The sequence below is a fragment of the Amblyomma americanum genome, chromosome 1 (genome assembly GCF_052857255.1).
Source record: "Amblyomma americanum isolate KBUSLIRL-KWMA chromosome 1, ASM5285725v1, whole genome shotgun sequence".
Lineage (NCBI taxonomy): Eukaryota > Metazoa > Arthropoda > Arachnida > Ixodida > Ixodidae > Amblyomma > Amblyomma americanum.
Window position 1 is genome coordinate 229,705,514 of NC_135497.1, and position 23,515 is coordinate 229,729,028.

Below are 23,515 nucleotides of genomic sequence, written 5' to 3' on the forward strand. Positions count from 1 at the left end.
CTGATGTACGCCGCTGCCCCAATGGATGGCGCGAGCAGTATAAAATTTTATCGGTGTGGAATCTGCGTCCATTCGGAACTCTCCTTTGTAGCCCTCCTCCTTTGCAACTCTCCTTTGTGATTATGTCTGGTGCAGTTAGTACTAATCACTGAGTGTGTACATAGAAGGAACATTATGTGCACAGACTGCAATGTGGATGATTTCAAAGACAAGAATGTGGAATTTGTGTTGTGATAAATGTGAACAAAGAACAGGGACTCTGTGTGAATAGAAACAGTTGAAGGGAGCCATTAACACAATTGCTTCATACGCTTAAAGGCAGGGATTAAGTGTCCCCCTAATTTTTTAATGCGCTTTGTAGAAGCGGAGTTGTCTGAATTAAAAATTCGAATTTCATCCTTTCGCGTCATTTCCTCTCCTCTCGTCGCTTTTTGCGCTCTCAAAGGCCTGCACCTATCCTCCCAAGATGCACGCGGGGTTCCATCGGGAGCAAAGCTTCCTAACCAGGAAAAGCGACGCGGCTTACTTCTGAAAGAATGTAATTAATAGCCATATCTAAACCAGCATGCGCAGGAGCGTGAAATGGGGGAGGGCGTGAGCATGAAAAAGTCCCTGGAAAGGGATTTTTTCGACTTCTTGCATTGGGAGTGGTGAACACTTTTCAGGAACTCAAGGAAGCCCATCTCACAAATAAATACACGAGGCTAGCCCAAACGAAGTCGGGTCGGCACTTGCTAGCCCGCCTTCACATCCAGCATGATTTTCACATTCAGGAGCGGGTCCGAGTGCCCGAACTCTGGAGACGCGCCGTCAGAGTTCGACCCTTCCCCACTAAGATGGACAAGGAGGATCATAGTGGTCGTCGTCAGGCTAGGGCGGAAGCCTTAGCGCACCACTATGGCAACAAACATGGTGTCTTTTACGTAGATGTAGCTGGGCCTATTCACGGGGGGTGGTACACGGCCGCGGTCATACATCAAGAAATACAGGTGGATGGGCTTTCCTTTCGAGCCCCAGGCACAACACAAGCTGAAGAGGTTGCCATCGCCCTAGCTGCTTCTGATTCAAAATCCAAACACATAATAACAGACTCCCGTTCGGCTGTCGCAATTATGAGGCTGGCTGGATAACTCCACTAGGTGAACGAATACTAAGGAACTGCAGCTGGGATACCGATCCTACACCCCGCTGCCTGGTTTGGACTCCGGGCCATCAGGGCCTAGCAGGAAACGAAGCTGCAGACGCGGCGGCCCGAGCACTCATTCACCGGGCGTTCCCATTGGCTCCTGAGCACCTGGAACCTGAAGGTAGCTACTTACTCTCCTTCAAAGCTATCACATCCTATTATAAGGATAGGCATCGCCTCTACCCGGCCCCTGCAAAGGGACTGGGGAAAGCAAACGAACGCATTCTACTCCGATTATTAACCAACACAATGCTGTGCCCGGCAGTACTAAAACACTTCGATCCCGCGTTCGCTGGCAGGTGCAAACACTGTGGGAAGGTGGCTGACACCTACCACATGGTTTGGGCTTGCCAGCACAACTCAGCTCTCTCCCCCCACCCCAACCCTACCAGAGAGGAATGGGAGGCGGCCCTGCTTGGCTGTTCGGACCTTCAGTCCCAAAAGGCTTTGGTCAAGAGGGCTAAGCTGGCGGCTTCGACCAATGGGGTCCCGGAATAAGGACTCCACCCATTGCGGGGCTCTTTAAAGAGCCTCACCTCTTTCATTAAACAAAGGCTTTTCACCACCACCACCACCACCTGGAAAGGGCCCGCCAACTTTTACGCATGATTGTGGGTTCTCTGCTACGTGTATAAGTGTATTTTTGGCTCAATTGTTCATGACAACACAGTGCAGTGATCGCGCAAGTTTATGTATGTACTCTCATCAGATGGTTCTTCAGAGCCCCTTTAAAGAAGAAATTGACATTGATTTTCAGGAAGGGGGAGGCACAGTTAACTGTCTCACTTCTCGATGGACATTTCAGCCAGGCTGTGAGGGAAGGGGTGCAGGAGGGAATGAAAGAAGAGAGAAAATAGTGTCATTGTGGACAGCTAGCAGAGGGCTCCAGATTAATTCTGACGTCGTGGGCCTTTTTAACATGAGCTCGAATTGCGCAGCACATGGGCATCTTTGCATTTTTCCTCCTCTGAAGTGTGGCTGCCATGGCGGGAATGTGATCCTGCATCCTCGGGCTCAGCAGCCAAACACTTTAACCACTCAGCCACCACAGTGGGCTGGTATTCAGGAAAAACTATAGGAAGAAAGCCAAGTGACAAGCAAGAAGTGGAATAAAGATTATTGTATTTACACGATTGTAAGCCGACTCGAATGTAAGTCGACCCCGCTCTCAGGAAAAAAAAACTTGTAGGTCACCTAAGCTTTGCCTTTCCACCTCTGCGGCTGCCACACTTCTTTCACTTGTTCCGTTGCATCAAACTTGCGGCCCGGCGTGCAGTTTTTCGTTTGTTCGGCATAAAGAATGACGGCCATCTTGAATGTAGTTATAAAAGAGTTCCGGACGCTTACCGTACCCAGAGCACAAATGAATATTTACGAAGAACTACATTAAAAATGGCTAAAACATGGCGGGCAGTCGTCTAATGTGTCAAAGCAAAAGAGAAAATACACGTGTGCGGCGTTGGGTCTTCTGTCAGCTACCGACACTCCACGGCGCCGCTGCCATTCTGAGTGGCGGTGTCGCCGCGATTGGAGCAAATGCCCTTTCATCAACTACTGACACTCCCTTGGGTGCCGATTGCGGAGTTGAAAGTAAAAAAAAAATGCTTGGAGGACGCTTGAAAGCGATAACGTTATCGGGCCGCCGCCGCTTATCAGCAGCCGCCATCAGCAGCCACGTGCGGCGGGTAGGAGGGGATGCCAGTTCGCCACAGCCGCCATCAGCCGCCGCGCGCGGAGAGGGGGTGACGGTTCTGCGCTTTGGCAGAGCAGCTGCTCAAGGCCAGCGCCAAGAGAGATGCAAAAGAGCCCCGCAGCGAAAATGCGACCACGCTGTAGCATCCCCGATGTCTCATTTGTCTTGCCCTTATTTATGGTGCCGTGCTTTGGTTTTGAGTGTAAGTCAACCCTCCCCCCCCCCCCCCCCCCCCCGCCCCCACTTCGGATTTTCAATTTTAGAATCGGTCAACCTACAACCTCGTGTAAATACGGTATTAAGGCCTCATTTATTTTTAAATGTAATCTGCCAGGATAGGCTTGCTTCATATCGCAGTTTAGTCGTATTAAGGAATTTAGCCGTTGTTGAATGATATATGCCTGTGCTGATAGTGTTAAATGCTTCCTCGTGGAAGTAACGTGTTCCTACTTGGATTGGCACAATCTAGGCTTGCTAGCACTTCAGCCTGTTGCATTTACTTGGGAATGCAGAATCCCGGAGCTTGTCATCAGGGTCTCCCTTAGAAGGCTCCCCCCAGCCGTTTGTGGGCCAGCAGCAGCCACCTGTGGTGCCATCTCTTGTGCAGGAGATTGTCTCTGTGGAGGACCTTTGGCACTACACTGACTGCGAATTTAGTCGGTAAGTAGGAAGAAGTGTTCTTGGCATTTCAAAGCTGGTGCTAGTAAGCAAATAGTAATTTGACTCATTGTGCCACTGTTAGTTGTTGAATAACTTCCTGAGTGTCTATAAAGCCTAGTAACATTATAATTTTGACCATCATGTGGCTTCTGTTCACAGATTAGAAAAATAAAGCATTTAAATGTAGAGTCAAGCGCACTTACAACAATGTGACCATCAAGCACCATTCATTCATTATGCTTTTATTTTCACAGTAAGTGGACAAGGCAAAACTAAGGCCCCTGATTTTGTGCAGCGAGTGTGTAGTCTCAGAAGCAGTGCTGCGACATTAAAAGGCATTTTGAAAAATAAAAGGTCTTACAATCTCACTCTTATTTTCTTGATTGTGCTTTTTAATGAGAACTTGTTTTAGGTCATCATCAACTGAAAACATTGGGCACGCTTGAACAGCTACTCTTGCTCTGCGAAGTGACGGCGACCCACTTCAGCGGTAGGCCTAACGGGTCTTCAGGGTTCGTGTGTGCAATTTCGGCTATTGTATAGAGCAAATTCACAAGTATTAGCAAATGGAACTGACCAACCGTAGACAACAGTTACCTGAAGTTGACTATCGATTACAGGACGCGCATGCAATGAACAGGAAGTGCTAGTGGGACCCACTGCCGCACAATACTTCAGGCAATCAGCAGGAGTCATCACTGTCGCTTGTGGATAACAAATAAGGCTGTTTCAGTTAATACAAACGGTCACCGAAGGTATTTCTGCATAAAGTAATTTAAAATTAAGTATTCAATACATCAGAGAAAACAGGGACAGTTAGCAAGAAACACCTACGCTGTGATGGCAGCCAGGCTACCAAGTGTTTCCCAGGCACATGATTGCATCGGAACTTCTTACAAAGTGGTCACACTGCGTAAACAAGCAAGGATACAACCGATACAAAATTGAGATTATTTAATATAACTAAAGCACAGCTTGCGTTTGATGTAGGGGTGCGCGAATACAGTCGAGCCCACTTACAACTGCCGCAGTTATAACGAACTCTCGCTTATTACGAACAAAGGCGGACCTAACATCAAATTATGTATTAGAGCAATGGCATTGCATGAACAAGTGTGGCTGCACAACTAAGTTGCAGTGAAAAAGGAGGCACTGTGAACTCTTCCCTGAAGTAGAAAACCTCAGTTTCTTTGCGGAGCAGAGGGCGACGGGCACCTCCAAGTCCTCACGACACCACCTGCCCTCTTTCTAAAGGAAGAACGCAACCCCCAAAAAGAAAAAAAAAAGAATAAATTACAGGCTGTATGGAGCGCTAACAATGCTTTTTGCAAGATGCGGCCATCGAAAACGCATGGCTTGAAAGAAGTTGATGAAAAGTGCAGTGAGCTTTGAGTTACTGTCCTCGAATGCCCGAGCATGGAAGAAAGCGACCAGCGGGCACCATGTATCTTTGCGAAGACTAGCAAGGCTGCAGTGCTTTGGAAGCTACATGCTCTTGCGCACGACGCAAAGGACTGGACAACGAATGACAGTTTAATCGATGAGTACGCTACTAAGCATAAATTTGCGACTTGCTCGCAGAGTGGCTTGAAAAAAATTTCGAGGATCCTGTTCGTTCTCGACAACCTCGTGGCGCACCATGTGCTACCATTTCTGACTGCGGCAACCACATTTTTTTGCCGACAATCACGACGAGCCAGACGTGCCATTTGACATTAGCGTAATTCACATGCTCGAGGTATTTTGTCGGAGCCCCGACTCTTGTGCATACTGAGAACAATGATCGCAATTGACTGATAGGGTGCCGAAGTCTCAGTTTGGATGACTCTGCTCCCCACCATGAAATAAGTTCGCCTGGATAGAACTGACTGCAGCGTGCATCAGGAGTTGCTTCCGTTCGGCAGAATTTGTGATCCAAAAAATGATGAGGGACGCTGTCGAACACCCACATTATGGAGCGCATGCTTATTTTTGGCAGCGAGTCTTTAATGCGCAGCTAGCCCAGCCTGATGTCGCCTGAAATGAATTTGCTTTGAAACGGACTATTAGTGTGGTCATAGTTTGCACTTTTGCTAGGACCAACTCTGTATGAAATTTTCGGCCAAATACGCTGTCCCCTTCCATTCTGTCCCGTTCCTTCAGCCGTTTCTTTAGCGCTGTGTTCCTTCCTAATGTTCATTCACCAACTCGCCCTACAATGCACCTTTAATACTTTTTCTCAACTTTGGCATTTTATTTTTATTGAATGTTATTCAATTCAATTTTAGTGTAAACATTTTTGTCTAGTAGTATATGTTATGGACAGCTGCTTAAAGCTTTTATATTCCTCATTAATGCCACACAGAGGTTTTTAAAGTAAATATGATGCGTTTTGGGTTAAAAGAAATGATATAAAGAACACAAAAACTTCCTACTCGCAATTTTTTCATGCATGATATGAGATTACAAATCATATACATTGTTTATAAACATTTTGAGTGGAGAAAAGAAATAATTTTTCCAACATTTTTTACAGAGACTGTTTTGCACTAGTTAGCAAAATTGAAAGGGCTGTCAGAAGACAGGAAATTTTTTTTCCAAAGAGATATTAAAGGAAATTGCTTTGAACGGTTCACTAAAAAGCCACAGATTTAGTGTGAAAAATCAGAGAGGGTCGAGCGCAAACTCTGCTGCATTTGGCATGGAATTACCCAAATGCTGGTGAAGTAGCCTAGGGGCCTGAAACTGAGACTTTTGTTGTCTTGTCAGCTCTGCTAGGATGCTTTGAACTAGTCAGACAGGTTCTATGCAACACGGGGAATGCGCACAACTATTGGCCATTTGTGTGTGGTTGCGCTGTTTTTGGTCTTTTTTCTTAACCTGAATCGGCTCCCATATCCTTTTGAAGAAAAAAATGCAGCCATTGGTTGCACATTATTTTGCGCGATGAAAGGCAAATAATTGGCTCTCCTTTCTTAGTTTGGAGGCCGCTTTTCTGAACAGGTTTATTCACTCATTCTTATCATCTACAGTGGTCATACTGACACCTATGCGTGTCACAAGTGTGGTGAGGAATTAATCGAAACCCAAGGATTGTTCAGTGAGACTACTGTAGTATATTTTTAATTAATGTCGGTGCTTATTGGTATGCATTCTCTCATGTGTTGCATGAAATGTACTCCAGGTTGTCCGAGCCGTTTGGCCACAAGGTGTCTGCTACTGGAGCCACAGCACTTGATGCTGGTGGCCCTGATTCCCCTGGTGCCCTGGGAGCAGACGGGGGCCCAAGCCTATTGAGAAGCGTCTGCAACATCGCCGATCTTCGTGTCTACAAGATTGTTAAATGGTGCAAGAGCCTGCCTCTTTTCAGGGATATCCAGGTGTGGGTCGTTATTGTTTCTATATCACTGCTGCCATAGAAGTTTTTAATGTTGAAGCTTCTATTCAGCCACTATGATTTTCGCATTTGGACAGAATAGCTTGAGCACATTATTTTTGCCACTTCATAAATTTTCTGAGCAGACGCTTAGTTGTACAGGTGACACAGATTAATTTGGTGCTTTGATACATTAGTTTTGATGTTGTAAATGCAATAAGCAAGAACGTTTGTCTTTTTAAAACTGGATGACATATTTTGATAACTTTTGTTCCAAACATGAGAGACCTTTCTTGCCCTCTGCTGTTATACTGAGCTTCCGTTGCTATTTCTGTTCCATCTTGTTGCTGTTGTAAGGACATGATGCAAGGTAAACACTGCCATTTTCTCCTTTCTCCCACCTTTAATGTGTCAGCGCAAGAGGTTGGGTCTTAGTTAAGACTGCAGACTTTGTTGTGAGACTTGTGTAAGCAGAAGTACGGGGGCTTGTTATGTTGCAGGAGGATGACCAAATAGCACTGCTGAGCAACTCGTGGTATGAGCTTCTTCTGTTGAGCTGCTGCTACCGGTCCACGGGCACGCCCAATGGAATACGATTCTCCATGGGCAAATCAGTCACCCTGGGCCAGGCACGGCACTTGGGCATGGGACCCGTCATTGAGCGTATGCTCGGCCTCACTGACCTCTTGCGACGCCTCCAGGTGGACCAGCGCGAGTTTGTCTGCCTCAAGGTCATCATACTGCTAACCTCAGGTAATGTGTGCTTGCCTAAGTCGAAATCCAGCGCTGCTTCCATTCGTCACTGCGTATTTCATATGCGGTCACCTGCGGCCCAAATACCGCAGGAGCTGCATTCTAAAATCGCATTACCGACAAGCGTAAGCACCGCCCAGTTTTCTTCTTTGCTACGCAGTTGTCATTTTCTCTTTGTGTACAGTCGATTCCGGTTAATACGAAGTTCAAGAGGACTGCAAAAAACTTCAAATTAAATGCATTTCCAATTAAGCACGAAGCCCAAAAACAGCATCTTTATTAACCGCAAAGTCGAGTTTCTAAAGAAAAATAGTCGGTCGTCTTGCTGTGCTTTTCTTGCCGAATCGCACTGCTAAAAGCAAGTTCTGCAAGCCTCCGCGTTACCTTCAGTGGCATAAAGCTCCGCAAAAGCAAGACCCGCAGCCGCATCGGCAGCCGTCGGTCGTGGCTCGTCTTCAATATCGCTGTCTTTCTGACTTGGTTCATTGTGTGGTTGAACAGCCTCCAGATTCTCGCTGTATGTCAGCGCTCCACACGTTTCGACTGCGACATCTACGGCGGCGTTTACTTCAGCGGATGTCGCCAAGAGCGTCACCAAAATCAGTGCCGTCAGGCTCACTTCATTGTGCTTCCTCCGATGAGCTTGCAGAGGCATCTTCTGAAGTAGCGCCGATAGGGTAGGCGTCAGTGCGCATTTGTTTCCAAGACATCTTCAACTGCTCGTGCTCAAATGCATGCGGTATTGAGCGCTTGTTCTTTACAAAGTTGGAACACGTGTTTGGCTTGATGCAGTACTTCCGCGCAATGTCTTGCTTGGCGGTGCCTTCCTCAAAATCTCGACTTTCGTCGCCAGGTCAAGCGTGCGACAGAGCCGCGTGTTGCCATGATTTTCCGCGTCGCGACTACAGTTGAAATCCAAAGTGTAGAACATCTGCGGAACAAGCAAGATAGTGTGCTGCTGACACTGCAACAGACACTCGAGGGAAGTGACGTGGCTGGCGTGCCTGATCTTGCGCAATCTCGTCGCTTCCAGTATGCTGCGCTGCGGGTGCCTATGGCAGCTGTAGCAAAGAATAATCTCGCCACTTCAAAAACAGCATCGCTGCGGATTGCTGCGATGGCGGTGTTACCTGAGCGGAGCACGATGCTGCTGCAGCATTTGAAAAATTGTGCATTCAATTAAAAAATGACAATCACATCGAGCCTTTTGACTCAAAAATAACTTCTAATTAAACAATACTGTGGGCTTCTTACTTCCATTTATCGAGCGATTTTTTCTATAGGATTACATGCAAAACTGGACCCACACTCCACTTCTCATTAACCAAAAGTCCAATGAAACGGCTTCGATTTATTTAGACTCAACTGTACTACGTGTTGAAATCTTCCTCCTATTCACAACTGGACACTTTCACAATGCAGTGCCACATCACATGATCGCAGAAAAAAGGAGCAAACGGTCATGGATGGCCTTTGTAAATAAAAACTGTTGTTCCCACATATGCAATCTTCCTACCATGAAATTTATTTATTTATTTATTTTATTTAGTTGTACATACTGCAGCCCTATTGGGCTATTGCAGGGGTGGGTGTAAACAAAATAACATAGAGAAACAATGAGCACAACAATGGCGAACAGCAGAGACAATGTTAGTAGAGAAAATAAAACATATGCTAGAAAAGGCAATACTATTCGATAGCCTCTAAAACAGTTTTAAGGGAAGGGAGCGCGTACAACCAGGTAAAGAATTCCAGCATTCGATTACACGGGGAAAGAAACTGTACTTAAAAGTGTTCGTACGGGCAAAATAATGAGTGATATTTAGGCTGGCGACATCTAGTTTTAGATGGTATAGCTGGGATTATATAATCATTTGAAGAGGTTCGGCAAGAAGAGTTAACAATACAATGCAGAAATTTTAAAGACTCAGCCCTTCGTCGAACTGAGAGCAGTTGCAGGCCCAGTGATGAAAGTGCTGTGGAAGGCGAGAAATCCTTATCAAACCTGTAGTATATAAAGCGAATGGCTTTGTTCTGGACTTCCTCGATTTGGTTAATTTCGCGTTGTTTATGCGGGTTCCAGACAGGAGAGGCGTATTCAAGTATCGGACGGATTAGCGACTTGTACATTAGTAGTCTAGTAACTCTAGGAGCAGCTTTTATTGCGCGACGCAGGTATACTAACTTTTTAAGTGCCTTTGAGGTTATTAAGTCTACATGTTTGGACCATGACATGTTCGGTGTAAAACGAAGACCAAGGTATTTGTATTGATTCACGCTCTGGATAGGGGTATTGCTTGTTTTGTAAGTAAATACGGAAGGTGCTGTTCTGTTAGTGAAAGTCATAACAACGGTTTTGCGGATGTTAATCGTCATTTTCCATGTGTCGCACCAAGAGCTAGATTCTGAGAATGATTTCTGAAGGTGTAAGTGGTCATCGAGGCATGCAATTTTGTGAGATAACACGCAGTCATCAGCATACAGACGTAGGTTAGAGGTGATGTCACAAGGTAAGTCGTTAATAAAAATCAAGAAAAGCAAGGGACACAATACAGAACCCCGTGGAGCTCCTGAGCGCACGTCTGCTATTCTAGGATTACTTCCGTTGAAAGACACAAATTGAGAACGATTACAAAGAAAATTTGAAATCCAGTTGAGAAGGCGGGGATTGTTCAGGATGGCGTTAAGTTTATACATTAGCTTCGAGTGGATCACTGTATCGAACGCCTTCGAAAAATCAATGAATATTGCGTCTATTTGATTACCTGCATCCAGGTTATTGCAAATATCATGAGTGAATTCATTAAGTTGTGTCCAAGTGCTGAAACCGCGTCTGAAGCCATGCTGAGCATTCGTTAATAAATGATGTGATTCCAAGTATTCCATAATGTGTTTGTAGATGATGTGCTCTAAAATTTTACATGCATGAGAGGTTAGAAAGATTGGTCTATAATTGGATATTGTTTCGTTGTCACCGCTCTTGAATAAAGGGACCACTTGAGCAATTCTCCAGGTTGAAGGAACTGTACAGGAAGCTAGAGACTCGCGAAATATGACAGCAAGATATCGACAGGTCCATAATGAGTAGCGTACCAAAAACAAGTTCGGGATGCCATCAGGTCCAGCAGACTTCTTCGCGTCAAGTTTCAATATTAGGTTCAAAACACCTTCTTCCCTAATATTAATATCGTCGAATGGCACGACACTACGAGCAATGATGACTGGCTGGCTGACATTATTGTCACAAGAAAATACGGAGTGTAAGTACTCATTAAATGCATTGGATATATGAAATGGATCGTTTGTAGATTCATTGTTAATCCTCATTGCAGTAGCTGTCGCATCATGTGGAAAAACAGATGACCAAAATTTACGCGGGTTAGTCTTTAGTAGATCCTGCAGCTCCACACGGAAGAAAAAATCCTTAGCGGAGTTAAGTTTCAATCGAAGCTCTTCTTTCGACTTGAAACGTGCAAAGGCTGCCTGATTACCTGGGTGCGTCGTACGCCTAAGTCTGTGTACACGCCGTGTGAGATGTAATATATCTCGTGTCATCCAGGGAATTTTCATATTTTTCTTCTTGGTTTTGAGAGGAATAAAAGAGTGAATATATTTTTTAACTAAGGATTCGAAATAGCTCACTAATGTGTTAACATCACATGTAGAGCTCAGTGCAACCAATTCATCATATCCATCATCTAGGGTGTCAGTTAATGAGGTGTCGTCAGCTTGCTTGAAATCGGGAAATGTGGAAAAAACGAAATTATGTTTAGTAATCGAAAAGTTTAAGTAGAAAAGAACGGCCTTATGGTCGGAGATTCCTTCAGTGACGACACATTTGTAGCCCTTTCCAACAATGTTAGAGCTAACGAAAACCAAATCGAGCAGAGCATCACATCTTGTAGGGTTGTTGGTAACCTGGATAAGATCAAATGAAAGCGAAAAGGAAAGTAGTTCCCTGTTTATGGAGGTTTCTTTCACAAGTGTTTAAGTAGGCCAGTGGATGTCGGGGGCATTAAAGTCACCCATGCAAATAAGGTTGCCTGGATTTAGTTGCTGGTCGTTAATATACTAGGAGATTGAACTTCATTTACAAAGAAACTTGGAGGACTGTAAAAGACGCCGATTATGACATGAATTTTGTCCATATAAAGTTTGCACCAGACTGATTCTATGTCATCTGACAGTGACATTGAAAACGTGAGGTCAGAACGAAAAAGCAACGCAAAGCCGCCACCTTCAGTGTGGCGTCTGTCTGTGCGAACCGCAACGTAGCCAGGAGGCGTGAATTTTGAGTCTAATATGTCGTCATGCACCCAAGTTTCTGTGATGCCAACTACATGATGTGAGTGCGCAGTGATTAAAGATAGAAAGTCTGCGAATTTTTTAGTTATGCTTCTGGCATTTAGGTTCAAAATGGAAAGGTTACAGTCGTAATTATTCGGCAGTCAACGGGGGGAAGCGGACCGTGGTGACTCAAAATTTATCTTGAGGGGAAGAATCGCGAAATGGTGATCAGGAAGTGCGTGTAATCGAAAACTTCGGGTCTCTGAGAAGAGCATTCGAAACGTCGTCCCAAATGTAGCGAACCTTGTCGATAAAAGCGTGATCATAGCGTAACTTTACCACAGAACCTTGGCTTCGTAAAAGTGCTGAAGCAACCCAAATTTTTCCTCCTAATAGCGCGGGCGTGGGCTGAAAAATCTTCACTAATGTAGTAATCAGACCCTTTAAGTTTCGAGACGTTTTTCATCACCAACAACTTTTCCTGGAAATTCAGCAACTTAAGAATGACTGGGCGTGGATGCCCTTCTTGCTTAATTTTGACCGATTCTGTGGCAACGCTCAATGTGCGGGGGCGTAATTTGCAGTTTACCGGAAAATATTTATGTAACCCTATCTAGCAGAGTCCTCTCGTTTTCAACTTGGCATTCGTCCAAGCCGTGTATGATAATGTTGTTGCGACGAGAGCGGTTATCAAGGTCGCCATTCTTTGCAACTAACCGAGCTACAGTTCCACTTGATGTTTTTAGTTCGGAGCGCGAAAAAATCTGACTCACTGGCATTAGCTTTTGCCTTTCAAGGACTTCAGCAAGCATGGTGACAATATTCGCAGTTTCGGTTGAAATTACAACAGTAGCCGAATGTTGAGTGGAGAGCGCGTACGGCGCACAGAAGGGCTTTCATTAGGCTCACTGTACTTTGATGAATTGCCGTTATTTACCGGGCTTTTACCGGGCTTTTTTGAGGCTTTTGAGGGGTCAGATTTAGGGGGGCCTGGATTGAGCTCCACGTCTCCACTCAACAAAATACGACTGATACAGTACAATACATTTGAACACAAGTCAACCGCGTCTTGTGGGCAGAGGAACAGCAGAAATGCTCGATTGTCTGATTTCAGGCATCGGGAATTGTCAAGGTAACATACCTGCACAATGAAGAGACAGCGCTTTAGCATCGTGACGCCGCTGCTGTTGCCTTGCCCACTGACGAACGAAGCCTCAGGTGGCGTTTTTATACCCTTGACTGGTGACGTCGCGGTGCTGCCGATGTCAATGGTGCGCGCATAGGTATCAAAGATCCATGGAACACGCAGGAGCCAGGACGTTGGTCCCCCTGGCAAGCCACAGCTATCGCACACAGGGGCGATAGGGCAGTCGGGCGATGCACGGGCGAAGGTCCACGCTTGCTGCTCGTAGATCGGTGACCCGTCCGGAAAGCGCACGCAGATGACGTCACCAGACACACAGTCCCACGAAACTGGCTTGACGACGCATCCAAGGACCTGCACAATGAAGAGACATCGCTTTAGCATCGTGCCGCCGCTGCTGTTGCCTTGTCCACTGGTTGCCCAATGTGGCAACTGCCTTAGTTATTCCGATTTTTTAAAATTCTGTTTATTTAAAACCTTTCAAGCATTCCTACAAATATGGATTTAACGAATTTTTGCCAGATACAGCTTTATAACGTTTGGCCTACTTTAACCTTTTAAGGCACTATATGTACACCATAGTGTACATTGCAGAGTTGCAGCTATTTGTGAGAGTTCGCTACCCATAACGCGGATATCATTTTCGCACATGAGTTTGGTAGGCATATGCGAATAGTTAATTCTGAGTTTGAACTAACTGCGAAGCGAATTGTTATTTTGATTTGAATATTTTCAAATCAAAGCGAACAGTTTGCGACTTGAAATGTAGCAGTAAAAAAAAAACGGGCAGTTCATTACAACTCAATGGATATGCCGAAAGACATGGTTTTGCAGAATTCACTGAAGCAACTGAAAAAAAAATAAACTGAATAAATATATATGCTTTCAAACTTCTGTTCAGCGATGTTCAAAGAGCAGCAAGCCGCAAAGGGAACTAAGTGTCAGTCTCAAGCCTTTGCCGTGCGATTCTTTATCTGCTGCTGATTTTAAATATGAAAGTTGGGAACACATTTTTCGGACGCATTTCATACTTCGAGTGGTGTGGCACCGAGTAATGCAACACAAAGAGTTCAGTGAACAGCTGTGGTGGAAATTTCAGGTCACATCACTTCTGATGCCGCAGTTTCTTCGACCTGACTCGTGCGGCAAATTGCCACGTGACTGAACTGCAGTGTTCACGCATGATGGCGCGTTGGCTGTGGCAGCTGTGTCCTGAGTCGTCGGTTGCAGTCGTGCCTACGTGTAACGTGCCCACTTAAGACAAACTTTCGCTTATAACGAACGAGACCTGCGCGACCATCAAAATATACATTATTCCAATGACACAAAATCACACGTACAACGAACGTCATTAAGCCCTGCTGATCGGTTACAGCGAACGGACGGCGTAAGCCTGGCGCTGCGATGCAAGATAACCTGCCTCCAACCCCTTTGTGAGTCCGGCGCGCGGTATGTTTTCCCGAGCCTCATCGCAGGTGAACTGCCCGCCCCGTTTCGTGCCGCTCTCAAGCGAGCTACTCTTTCCCCGCCAACATGCCTTCTAATATCGCCCTCCTGCCCCTCCTCGCAACTCCACTCCCCTCTCCTCACTCTCTTGCGAATCCGCACGTGGCCCCCGCGATCAACCGCCCATCGCCGGCGCTGATCGCGGAGGCCACACTCCGTGAAGCAAGCCTTCCTGGGAGCCAAGAGGTGGCTGCACTGACGCTCACGGACGCTTCTCATTGGTCTCTGCGCTGGGGCTATGCGTCTGTATCTTTAGCTTGATTGCCGCTTGTGCACGTTGCACGTCTAGCCCGTCGCACGCTTTTGTCACTCTTGCTGCGGTGCGGACATTTCGTTGGCTTCGTTCAAATCTCGTGGCCGTGGTTGTAATTCGGAATGGCGGACAGGGACACCGTGCCCATTTCCATTCTATTCAGCGGTAGAGATGATGAAAGGGCCAGGGTGGAGGTGACGGCCACTGGCTAGTGGAACTGCTTCCGCAAGGCTGGCTTCGTCGACACAGTTTCTGATGCCGAGCCCGGCGGCAATTTGTGGAATCGCGTCGTCGACTCCGACATGGGGGCTCATGCCATTGGTTGGAATGATTTTATTTCTGTCGATGACGACATCGACACCGCGGAACCATGCACGGACAAGGGCATCGTTCCTGAAGTGCGGGACGAGAGTGACGCGGAGGAATCAGATGAGGATGAAGCCAGCACCCATAAGTGCGCCTGTAGCAATGGGCTACATAGAGAGCCTCAGAAAACTTGTGTATGCCAAGGGCTTCGGCGAAGAGCACGCTCCTGCTCTAAATAAACGGGAAACCTGCCTCGTCGGATCTGCGCTGCAAAAACAGTACTCCACCACGAACTTTTTTGCAAAGAAATAATTTTGAGTTTTGACAAGAAATTGTCTTTAAAGCTGCTGTCCACTTACTACTAACTTCGGGATATAACGAAAGTACGCCGCGTGAGGCTCATATTCGTTATAAGCGGGCTCGACTGTATACGAAAGAAAAAATATCAGCGAAGGCACCGTGCATGTTGCAAAAGTAGCACCCAGCATGCCGTTGTGTACCAATTGGGGGATGCGATACCTGCGTTTTCTGGGGTGGGTCGTTATCTAGACCAACCTCTCAGCATTGTGCTGCTCCAGACTGAGGCATGCCATAAGCATGGACCAGCACGTTTAGAGGCGAGCACGCTGTATTGCACCGCCAGATGCGCCGCTACGCAATGGTACGCATTGCAGCTATCCTTGGAGAGCAAGTATAAATGCTGTTCTTCTGAGATAAGTACTTTCGGCTAAACACGTGAAAAGTTAGCACAGAAGCACAGGAGAGGTGTACCGCTACGCCAAGATCATGAGCGCAAGAAAATGGTGGTGCTCTCCAAAGCGAAAGCTGTGCACTCATGTCAAAACGCTTTGCAGTGCTGTCCTTCTTAGCGTGGTACCTTAATTAACTGGTGTTTCTTCTCATCTAATCTCAGCCATCAGAGGTTGTAAACAATAAGGTTAACCAGCTTCAAAGTTGGTTTCCAGCATCACTGTGACTACGAAGGCCAACACCAGTGGAGCACTTGCCTTGGGCATGCTGGTAGTTCTGCATTATCTTTTGTCATTTTCATCTTAGGGCCTTCCGTGCAGCAATGCAGTGCAGCTCCTGCCGCACCGTGCATATGACGCCTGCTGACATCCAGAGCAATGCGATTGTGTAGAAGTGTCGCAGCAATCAAAAGACCATCGATTGTTTCTACAAGCAGCTTATTTTCCCGAATTCCCGAACTTTGAAATACTTCGAAAATATTTTAGATTTTCAAATATTGCTAATCACTTTGAAGCTAGAATCGAATACCAAAGTACTTGCTTTGATATTCGAAACACACCCTCTTCTGGTCTGATTCCCTGGCTGCTTTTACCTCAAGATAGGCTGAGGGTAAGTAGTACTGGTTAGGCCACCATATGAGGATAGAGGTCGATATGTCTCCATGGCTCATGCGCGGGAAAGGCACAAAACTGCTCTTGCCCTCAACACAATGAGTAATGCTATACTGTTTGCATGAGATTTTCAAAGGAATGTTCTGTCTTTTCAATATAGAAAACAATCTGATATATTCAGGTTTATACCAGCTGGTCCAGGGTAGTCCACCGACAATTGTTAACAGTAGGCTTTTTTGTGGAGCAAAGCTGGCTCTTGAGTAGGCACGTGCGAATAGAGGTTTCTTGGTTCGAAGCGAATAGTAAATTTCTTCGAATAATTTTAAAGCAAATATTTCTAAATATTACTGGCGTACAAAAATGGGTTGAATGGCACAGTAGACATTTTCAAAACCATATTTTTAGAACACACAACATCGTTATAAGAAAAAAAGAGAGCATGCATTGAAGCTTTGTCGCACTCATTGAAGCTGTGCAGACTTTCTGCAAAAATGGCTATCGGAAGTTGGGAACTACACTTACATGCGGTGCTGACGAATTTGTGGGGTATGAGACCTGTATGTTCCATGGGGCCTCCGACTGCTGCTCTTAACTGCAAGTGCATCGTTGCGTAGCTGTTGCTTTAAAGTGGTGACTCTATGACACGTGCTGAGCGTGAGCACTAAGCGCACAGCACCACTTCGTGTCGGGCATCGGAAAGGGGCACCCATCGCCATGTTTCTTGTGTTAGCTCCCATTCTTACTCATACCGTCGCACTTGTTTAGCGAATTTCACAAGGAGACGAGTGGCTACGGCAGCTGCAGGCAGCTCAAACTTGTTCCGAGGAAGTCAAGGAAGCCGTGCATCCTCCGATTAGAGAGATTTAGCATAGTGCGATCCATTTCCGCGAGGAGCCGCTGCCCATGCACAGATCGCCCTGCGGATGCCACAAGGCCCGAGGCGCCAGCCAGCTGTTTTCACGCTAGCCCCGTCGGGACCAACCAGCGTGTGCACACTGGTGTGACATTCCTTGTGTGCTACGAGGTACATTGTTCGACGGCGCGGCGTAGACGGAAACCCAGGTATTTCTTTGTGTGTGCTACGAGGATCCACGTTCGACGGCGCGGCGTAGACGAAGGGACCCGCCGCCGTGACAGCGGCATCATCAATTACCCAGCCATGCTCTTTGAGTGACGACCAGAACAACCGGACCCGCCGCCGCCGCCGCGGGGAAACAGGCTTTATCCTCCCCAATTTCCGGGCACATTCCAGGACAAGGGAGCTGTCAGCGGGCCAGAGCGCGCCGTACCACAGCCGACGCTATGCGCTACCGCGAAGACAACATTCTTTCCCTCCTTCCCCTTTCGACGTGGGCTATCGCCGGGAAGGCACCCACAGCTTCCCGCCGTGCCTCGTGAACAATAGCGCATTCCCAGAAGGGCCGCGACGGACACCTGTCATGGCGGACAGGCAGTACTCGCCAAGAATGTGGAAAGACAGGCGCTAGTGAATTAGCTCCGAAGAGAGAGCCTGTGTATACTCTCACTTGAGAGAGAGTGGTGGCGTTTTTGTTGTTTATTTAATTTGTATTGTTAACAGACTCTGGGTTCGAGGCTAAGCCCAACCCAAGGGGTGGTCCCCATCTCGCATGTTATTTTGGATTGGAGAATTGATGCTTTGGGCGGGCCACTGAATATGACCGCCCTTAGTCCTTTGTTAATCAAGTGCTTAAAAGCGCATGTAAACGGATGCAGTCCAGTCTGAGCTGGGGCTCCATGCTTAGCATGTAATGTGATGCTACTTAGGCACTAACCTGCCCGGTCGATGAGTAAAGTAGTAGTGCAAAGTTTGTTCTTTTGTAAATTCAGTTCTGCTTTTCCCAGTTTAACTCTCTGTATATGTATGTTGTAAAATTATGCTCTGCTGTCATCATCTACAAGCTCGCCTCCTGTTCATCTTCCAAGCCGAACGACACTAGAGGAAGGGTTTGTGAACCATCCTCGAAGAAACGGACGACTATTGAAATTCTACTGCATACACGCTCAGGACGACATCGTTAGCGAAGAGGGCCTTCAGCGCCGAAGCCCGACGGCGTGCAGCTTCTGCCAGCAACCGCTCGAGCCCAACTCCGGAGCCACTCCATCGCCCCCATGAAGTCGTCGGCACGTAAGCTCGGACGCCCCAGCCTCTGATGTATAATCTTAATCATGTGTAATTATTGAATATACCTGTTTGTTTAAACTGAGCCATACGGTGTCTCTTTGCCTCTCCGTCCCGTGTGGACCTGCGCATTATGGGGGTCATCACACTGGTAGCACAATGGTACATCTTTCTATGGATGCACACCACCATGCCAATTACGGCACATGCGCACCGCGGGTAGCACGGCCACAGACACCTTTCCAGTACAAATCTGGATGCAACGCTTACACCTGCTCGTGTCTGTTGTGGCGAACATGCGCAGACCGGCTCCGGCATATGCGTGGGAGTGCAGGCACGCAGCGCAGAGTCGGGAGTTTGGTTGCATGTGCGCCGCGGTGTCATCCCAGAGGAGGTACGCTGAACGAAAACCACATGCAGCAAGAGTTCTAGAAACGTTATTCACTCAAGATGAACTACTTCGAGATTTCGAATACCAAACATTCAGATCAAATAGGATATAAAATATTTTACCATTCGACTGAATATTCGAAATTATTGAATATTCGATTTTATGGTGTGGTCATACTAGTCTTTGCATACAATACAAAACAGCTGCATCATGTTAACTAGTATGCTGGTTAACTAACTTTTAATATTAAACCTTGAAGCGATTACAGTTAGGTGCCTGGTTGCAATTAGAGACTTGAAGCCGGCCATTAGTAGATCCATACAGTCGAGCGAGCCATGCTCGCTTATTACGAACGAGTGTCAAAATACCGTCAAAATGTGTATGAGGGCTATGGCCCATCTTCTAAGATACTACGAACAACAATGGCTGCACCCCTCAGTTATAACGAACTAGGAGGCGACGAAAACTCTCCCTCACAGTTGTTGATAACCGCATGCTTCCCGCGAGCTCGGTATCCGAACAGCGGCTTCCAGGTCTCGTGATCTCTCCTATACAAAGAATCAACCACCTTCCGTATAAAAAAATACATTATAAACATTGTCATTGACATTTCAGTTAACTGCCGACTAAGCGTGCCCGGACAAGCTGAAGATTAAAATGAATGTGTTCATGTGTGCCAGGTGGGCGAACTGTATGAAAAGGAAGCAGATTGTGGTAAGTGCGAGACAAAGGCAGCATTGAAAGCAAAACTACTGCACATGGTCTGTGGTGAACCAATGACAGCGATGTGAAAAGTATGAATATCAGTCACGAAGATTGGCTTTGCTGGCCCACCCAGTGATCTGGCATGCGTCGTCTACCCCATCGGATCTCCACCTTCTGTGGTGCTGCCGCCTGCAGGCACCACGCATACGGCAGATGTGCGTTCTTCGTGTACATGCGCATTGGTAGCTTTGTCGCTGCATCTTTAAAGCTTGGTAAAGGATCGAAGACTAGAATTCTGACCTACCACTAGTTATCTCCATCGCTATCGGTATTATTGCGTTTCTAAAGCAGTGCGTCCGCAGCAAGGGTCTCAGCCAGGATTACAGGACTGCGCTGGAGAGCTTAAGAAATGGCTTGATAGGGAGTGCATTGAAGAAACATGCGTTCAAAACGGACTATTAAATTCCCCTTTTTTATTGTACTTGTTGGCTGTATTAGGGAGAGTCCAATTACTACGAACATTGGATGCAACAAACGCAATCTGCGTGACCTGCAGGTTCTTTATAAGTTGACTCGACTGTATGAATGTTTAGAATTTCAAAAACGAAATTACCCTTGGTGCTACGGCACAACACAGTTTGGCCATCTTACGCCATAATATGCACACTTTTGTACTTTGACACGTGCAGGGTCTATGGTACGTGCGCCATAGAGCGATATGTACTGGGGGACGTTCCCAGTACACGTCATTGCATGACACACTTATGATGTGACCTTCTCTGTCCCACCTGTGCCGCGGTGTTCGATGCTGCTCACTGCTCCAGCCCACGTGGATGAGAAAAGGTATTAGGGGGCATTGCTTGCGCATGTCTTTTGGAGCTGACTTTTGGCGTCTTTGACACAATATTTTGGCGCTCGGCCAAACTTTGATGAGCCACAGTGCCAAGGATAATCTTGTTTTCGAAATTCTACAAACCTATCTTCTTATAGAAACGGCTGGCTACAAATATCTGAATTGCAACATTGCAAACAGGCGCCTGACTGTAATAGTTAAAAAGTTAACATGATTGACCTGTTTTCTGATGTCTGCCAATACTGGTATTACAGTCGAACCTCATTACATGCCATATTCGTTTTAAAAGTATGCATTTAAACTCCAGGCTTAGAAAGTCGAGATATGAACGCTAGCAATCGCGGCTTAAAGTTGGACAGCAGAATGTTGTGAAAACGTGCAACTTTTTTCATTTGAAACTTGGTATAAATGTTTACCACGTGCTGACAGTTAATTCTATGAGGAAAGGACAAGTTACCTTGTTTTACAGGGCCAAGATCTGACGTTTGGGAATGTCACGATGTGTGGTTGTGGGTTTAGCTGAAGAAGAACGTTTAGAAGGTTAAAATCGTTAAAGTGCAGCGTGAACCGATGAAATTGGAAATACTTTTGGAAAACTATCTGAAGTTTCATATAGTTGCACACCCTTACTTTCAAGTGAAATTACCACTCACAAGCTGTGGTGTGCAAATAAATCTTTTAGGCTTAGCTGACTATGGTAGAGTCTCACATGGCACCATCAGGATGAAATAATGCCGAACACCAGTTCGTAAGAGTGAAATATGAAGCGCTGTCTAGATAACTATGTGGCGGGCCCTGTGGAGAAGGGTAGCTAAAACACCTACTGCAGCATTTTGTGATGTTTTCTTCCAGACGCCAGTGGCCTGAGAGAGCCGGAGAAGGCTCGTTCATGCAAGAAACAAGTGCTGGAAGCTCTGCAGGCATACACCATTTCACAGTACCCATCGCAGCCAACCAAGTTTGGTGAGCTGCTACTCTGTGTGCCCGAGCTTGAGCGTGCCTGCCTGGTGAGCAAGGAGTCCATGGCACCGTTTTGGCGCATTGCCTCTTCTGCGGGAGCATCATCTTTGTCTGCACCCATGGCTGACCCTCAGACCTCCAGTTTCAACCTGCTGTTGGAACTCTTGCGGGGGGACCACTGAGTGCCACAACCCAAAGCGTGCTCTTCTGTGGGGACCTGTACATAGTGCCCTCTGGTGAATGTGCAGAGACCATGGAGAAGCATGGGACAGGCCGACAATATTTCTTCTTTTTTTTCATACTCCGCTGTGTAATGTGTTGTCCTCTTCTTCCCTGAAGATAGGGCAGTTCTATGGCAGGTGAAGTGACACCTGCTTTCCAGTTTCCTTTTCTCATTTGCTCATGCTGCTGTGTATATGGTGTGCTGTTTCTTTTTCCCCTTTGCATTTTCTTGTTTATTGCTTGTTCCAAGTTACGGCGCCTTGCTGTTCTAGTGTTGGTCGTCTTTCCTAGTCTTCCTCTGTTGCTGCGATCTTTTTTGCTAACTAGTAGCGGCTTATAGCAGTGATACTAACTTGGGGAAGAGCGAGTGAGGACTAGTGCTGTTTTAACCTTTTCTGTTTCTGTCTTAAAGATGTGTCCGCTCTGTCCTTCCTTCATTGTTGCTGCGTTTTCTTTTCTTGCGGTATACCTCCTCCAGAAGAACAAATGCTGGGCAAATACTTCGGCATGTTACATAACTACACCAAATTCACTTTTTTTCAGCATTTCTTTACCGCAAAAAAAAATGCTGAAGAATGCTGTCTTAGACCGTTCGCATCGTTATTCCTTTCATTGAGTTTTCTTACTTAATATCTTGATTTCATGGACCTGTCTCTGCTTTTATCTCGTATCTTTTCCTTTTTTTGCAAAGAGAGCTTTTAGTTGTCTGATGCTTTGTGTCACGGTGCAACTTGCCTCATGTTATTTAAAGTCAAGGTAATCTTGAAAGGTGTACTAGCTGTGGCCACATTGGACTCGGTCCTATTTACAACTTTTAGTGTTCTGCTTGTTTATATTTCAGTGTTATGAATGCCCCAGACTATCACTTCAACGGCAACTGAAATGAATAGCGGCTATATTAACTTTTGGTTTACTTTTTTTTCATGCTTGTTCCAGTATTGGTGGCCTGAAGCTAACCAAGCAACATTCATTGTTCTTGCGACTGTGCTTCAAAATTCATACCAATATTCTTACATGGTTCTTTGAAGGCCAAAATGGCAAGCATGTACCCAGTCATTGTTTAAATTAAGGTCCCAGTCCACTGGAAGCTTTCCTTGCATTTAGCAGTTAACTGGTAATGTTATTGTTTAGAGCAGGTTTTCATTTTTGGTAGGAGTAAACAAGTCTAACCATATTGGTCCAAAAAAGATGGATTGGCTGCCTATACAAGAAGTTTGCAACCAGTGCATTTTGGATTCAAACCGGGGTTTCTTGTTATGCATACGTAGTTAAAGTTGTTGTGTCAGAATAAATTCGATTTTTGCAGAGGCATTTACTTAGTGGTTTATTCCTTTTTTTTAACTGTAGTGAGCATTAAAAAATTTTCTTCATTACCCATTTAAAAATATAACATCGTTAAATTTGTGTAACCCTCCTTGACACACCTTCTCATTCTAGTTTACTGGCACTCAGCTAAAAAGTGTTTTACATACTTTACTTCTGCCTAAATTTTGTTAAGTTTAATTCTTGTCTAGCTGTTGCTGATAACGTCTCGCATAGAGGAACGGAGTTCTGTCTTTTTTAGAACAGTGCTGCAACATTAGTGCGTTTTCCAAGCTTAGGGTTTCATGATGCAAAGTGCAAGGTGAACCAGGCTTGCTTATCTTTTCCATTGCTTGCCATATACTGTCGATCCCGGATATATCGTACCCGCATGTATCGAATTATTGCCTATATCGAACAGTTGAAAAATCCCCTCCG

General features: G+C 46.0%; 1 protein-coding gene across 1 annotated transcript in view; it reads left to right on the forward strand.

Moving 5' to 3' along the window:
- The window catches only part of LOC144116020 (nuclear hormone receptor FTZ-F1 beta-like), a 35,535-nt gene extending 12,548 nt beyond the window's left edge, over positions 1-22,987 (forward strand). Inside the window, exons 4-7 of the mRNA XM_077650683.1 lie at positions 3,392-3,539; positions 6,703-6,898; positions 7,395-7,647; positions 21,446-22,987. Coding sequence (XP_077506809.1) covers positions 3,392-3,539; positions 6,703-6,898; positions 7,395-7,647; positions 21,446-21,735 — 887 coding nt within the window. The 3' untranslated portion in view covers positions 21,736-22,987. The remainder of the gene's footprint in view (positions 1-3,391; positions 3,540-6,702; positions 6,899-7,394; positions 7,648-21,445) is intronic.
- The last annotated feature ends 528 nt before the right edge of the window (positions 22,988-23,515 follow it).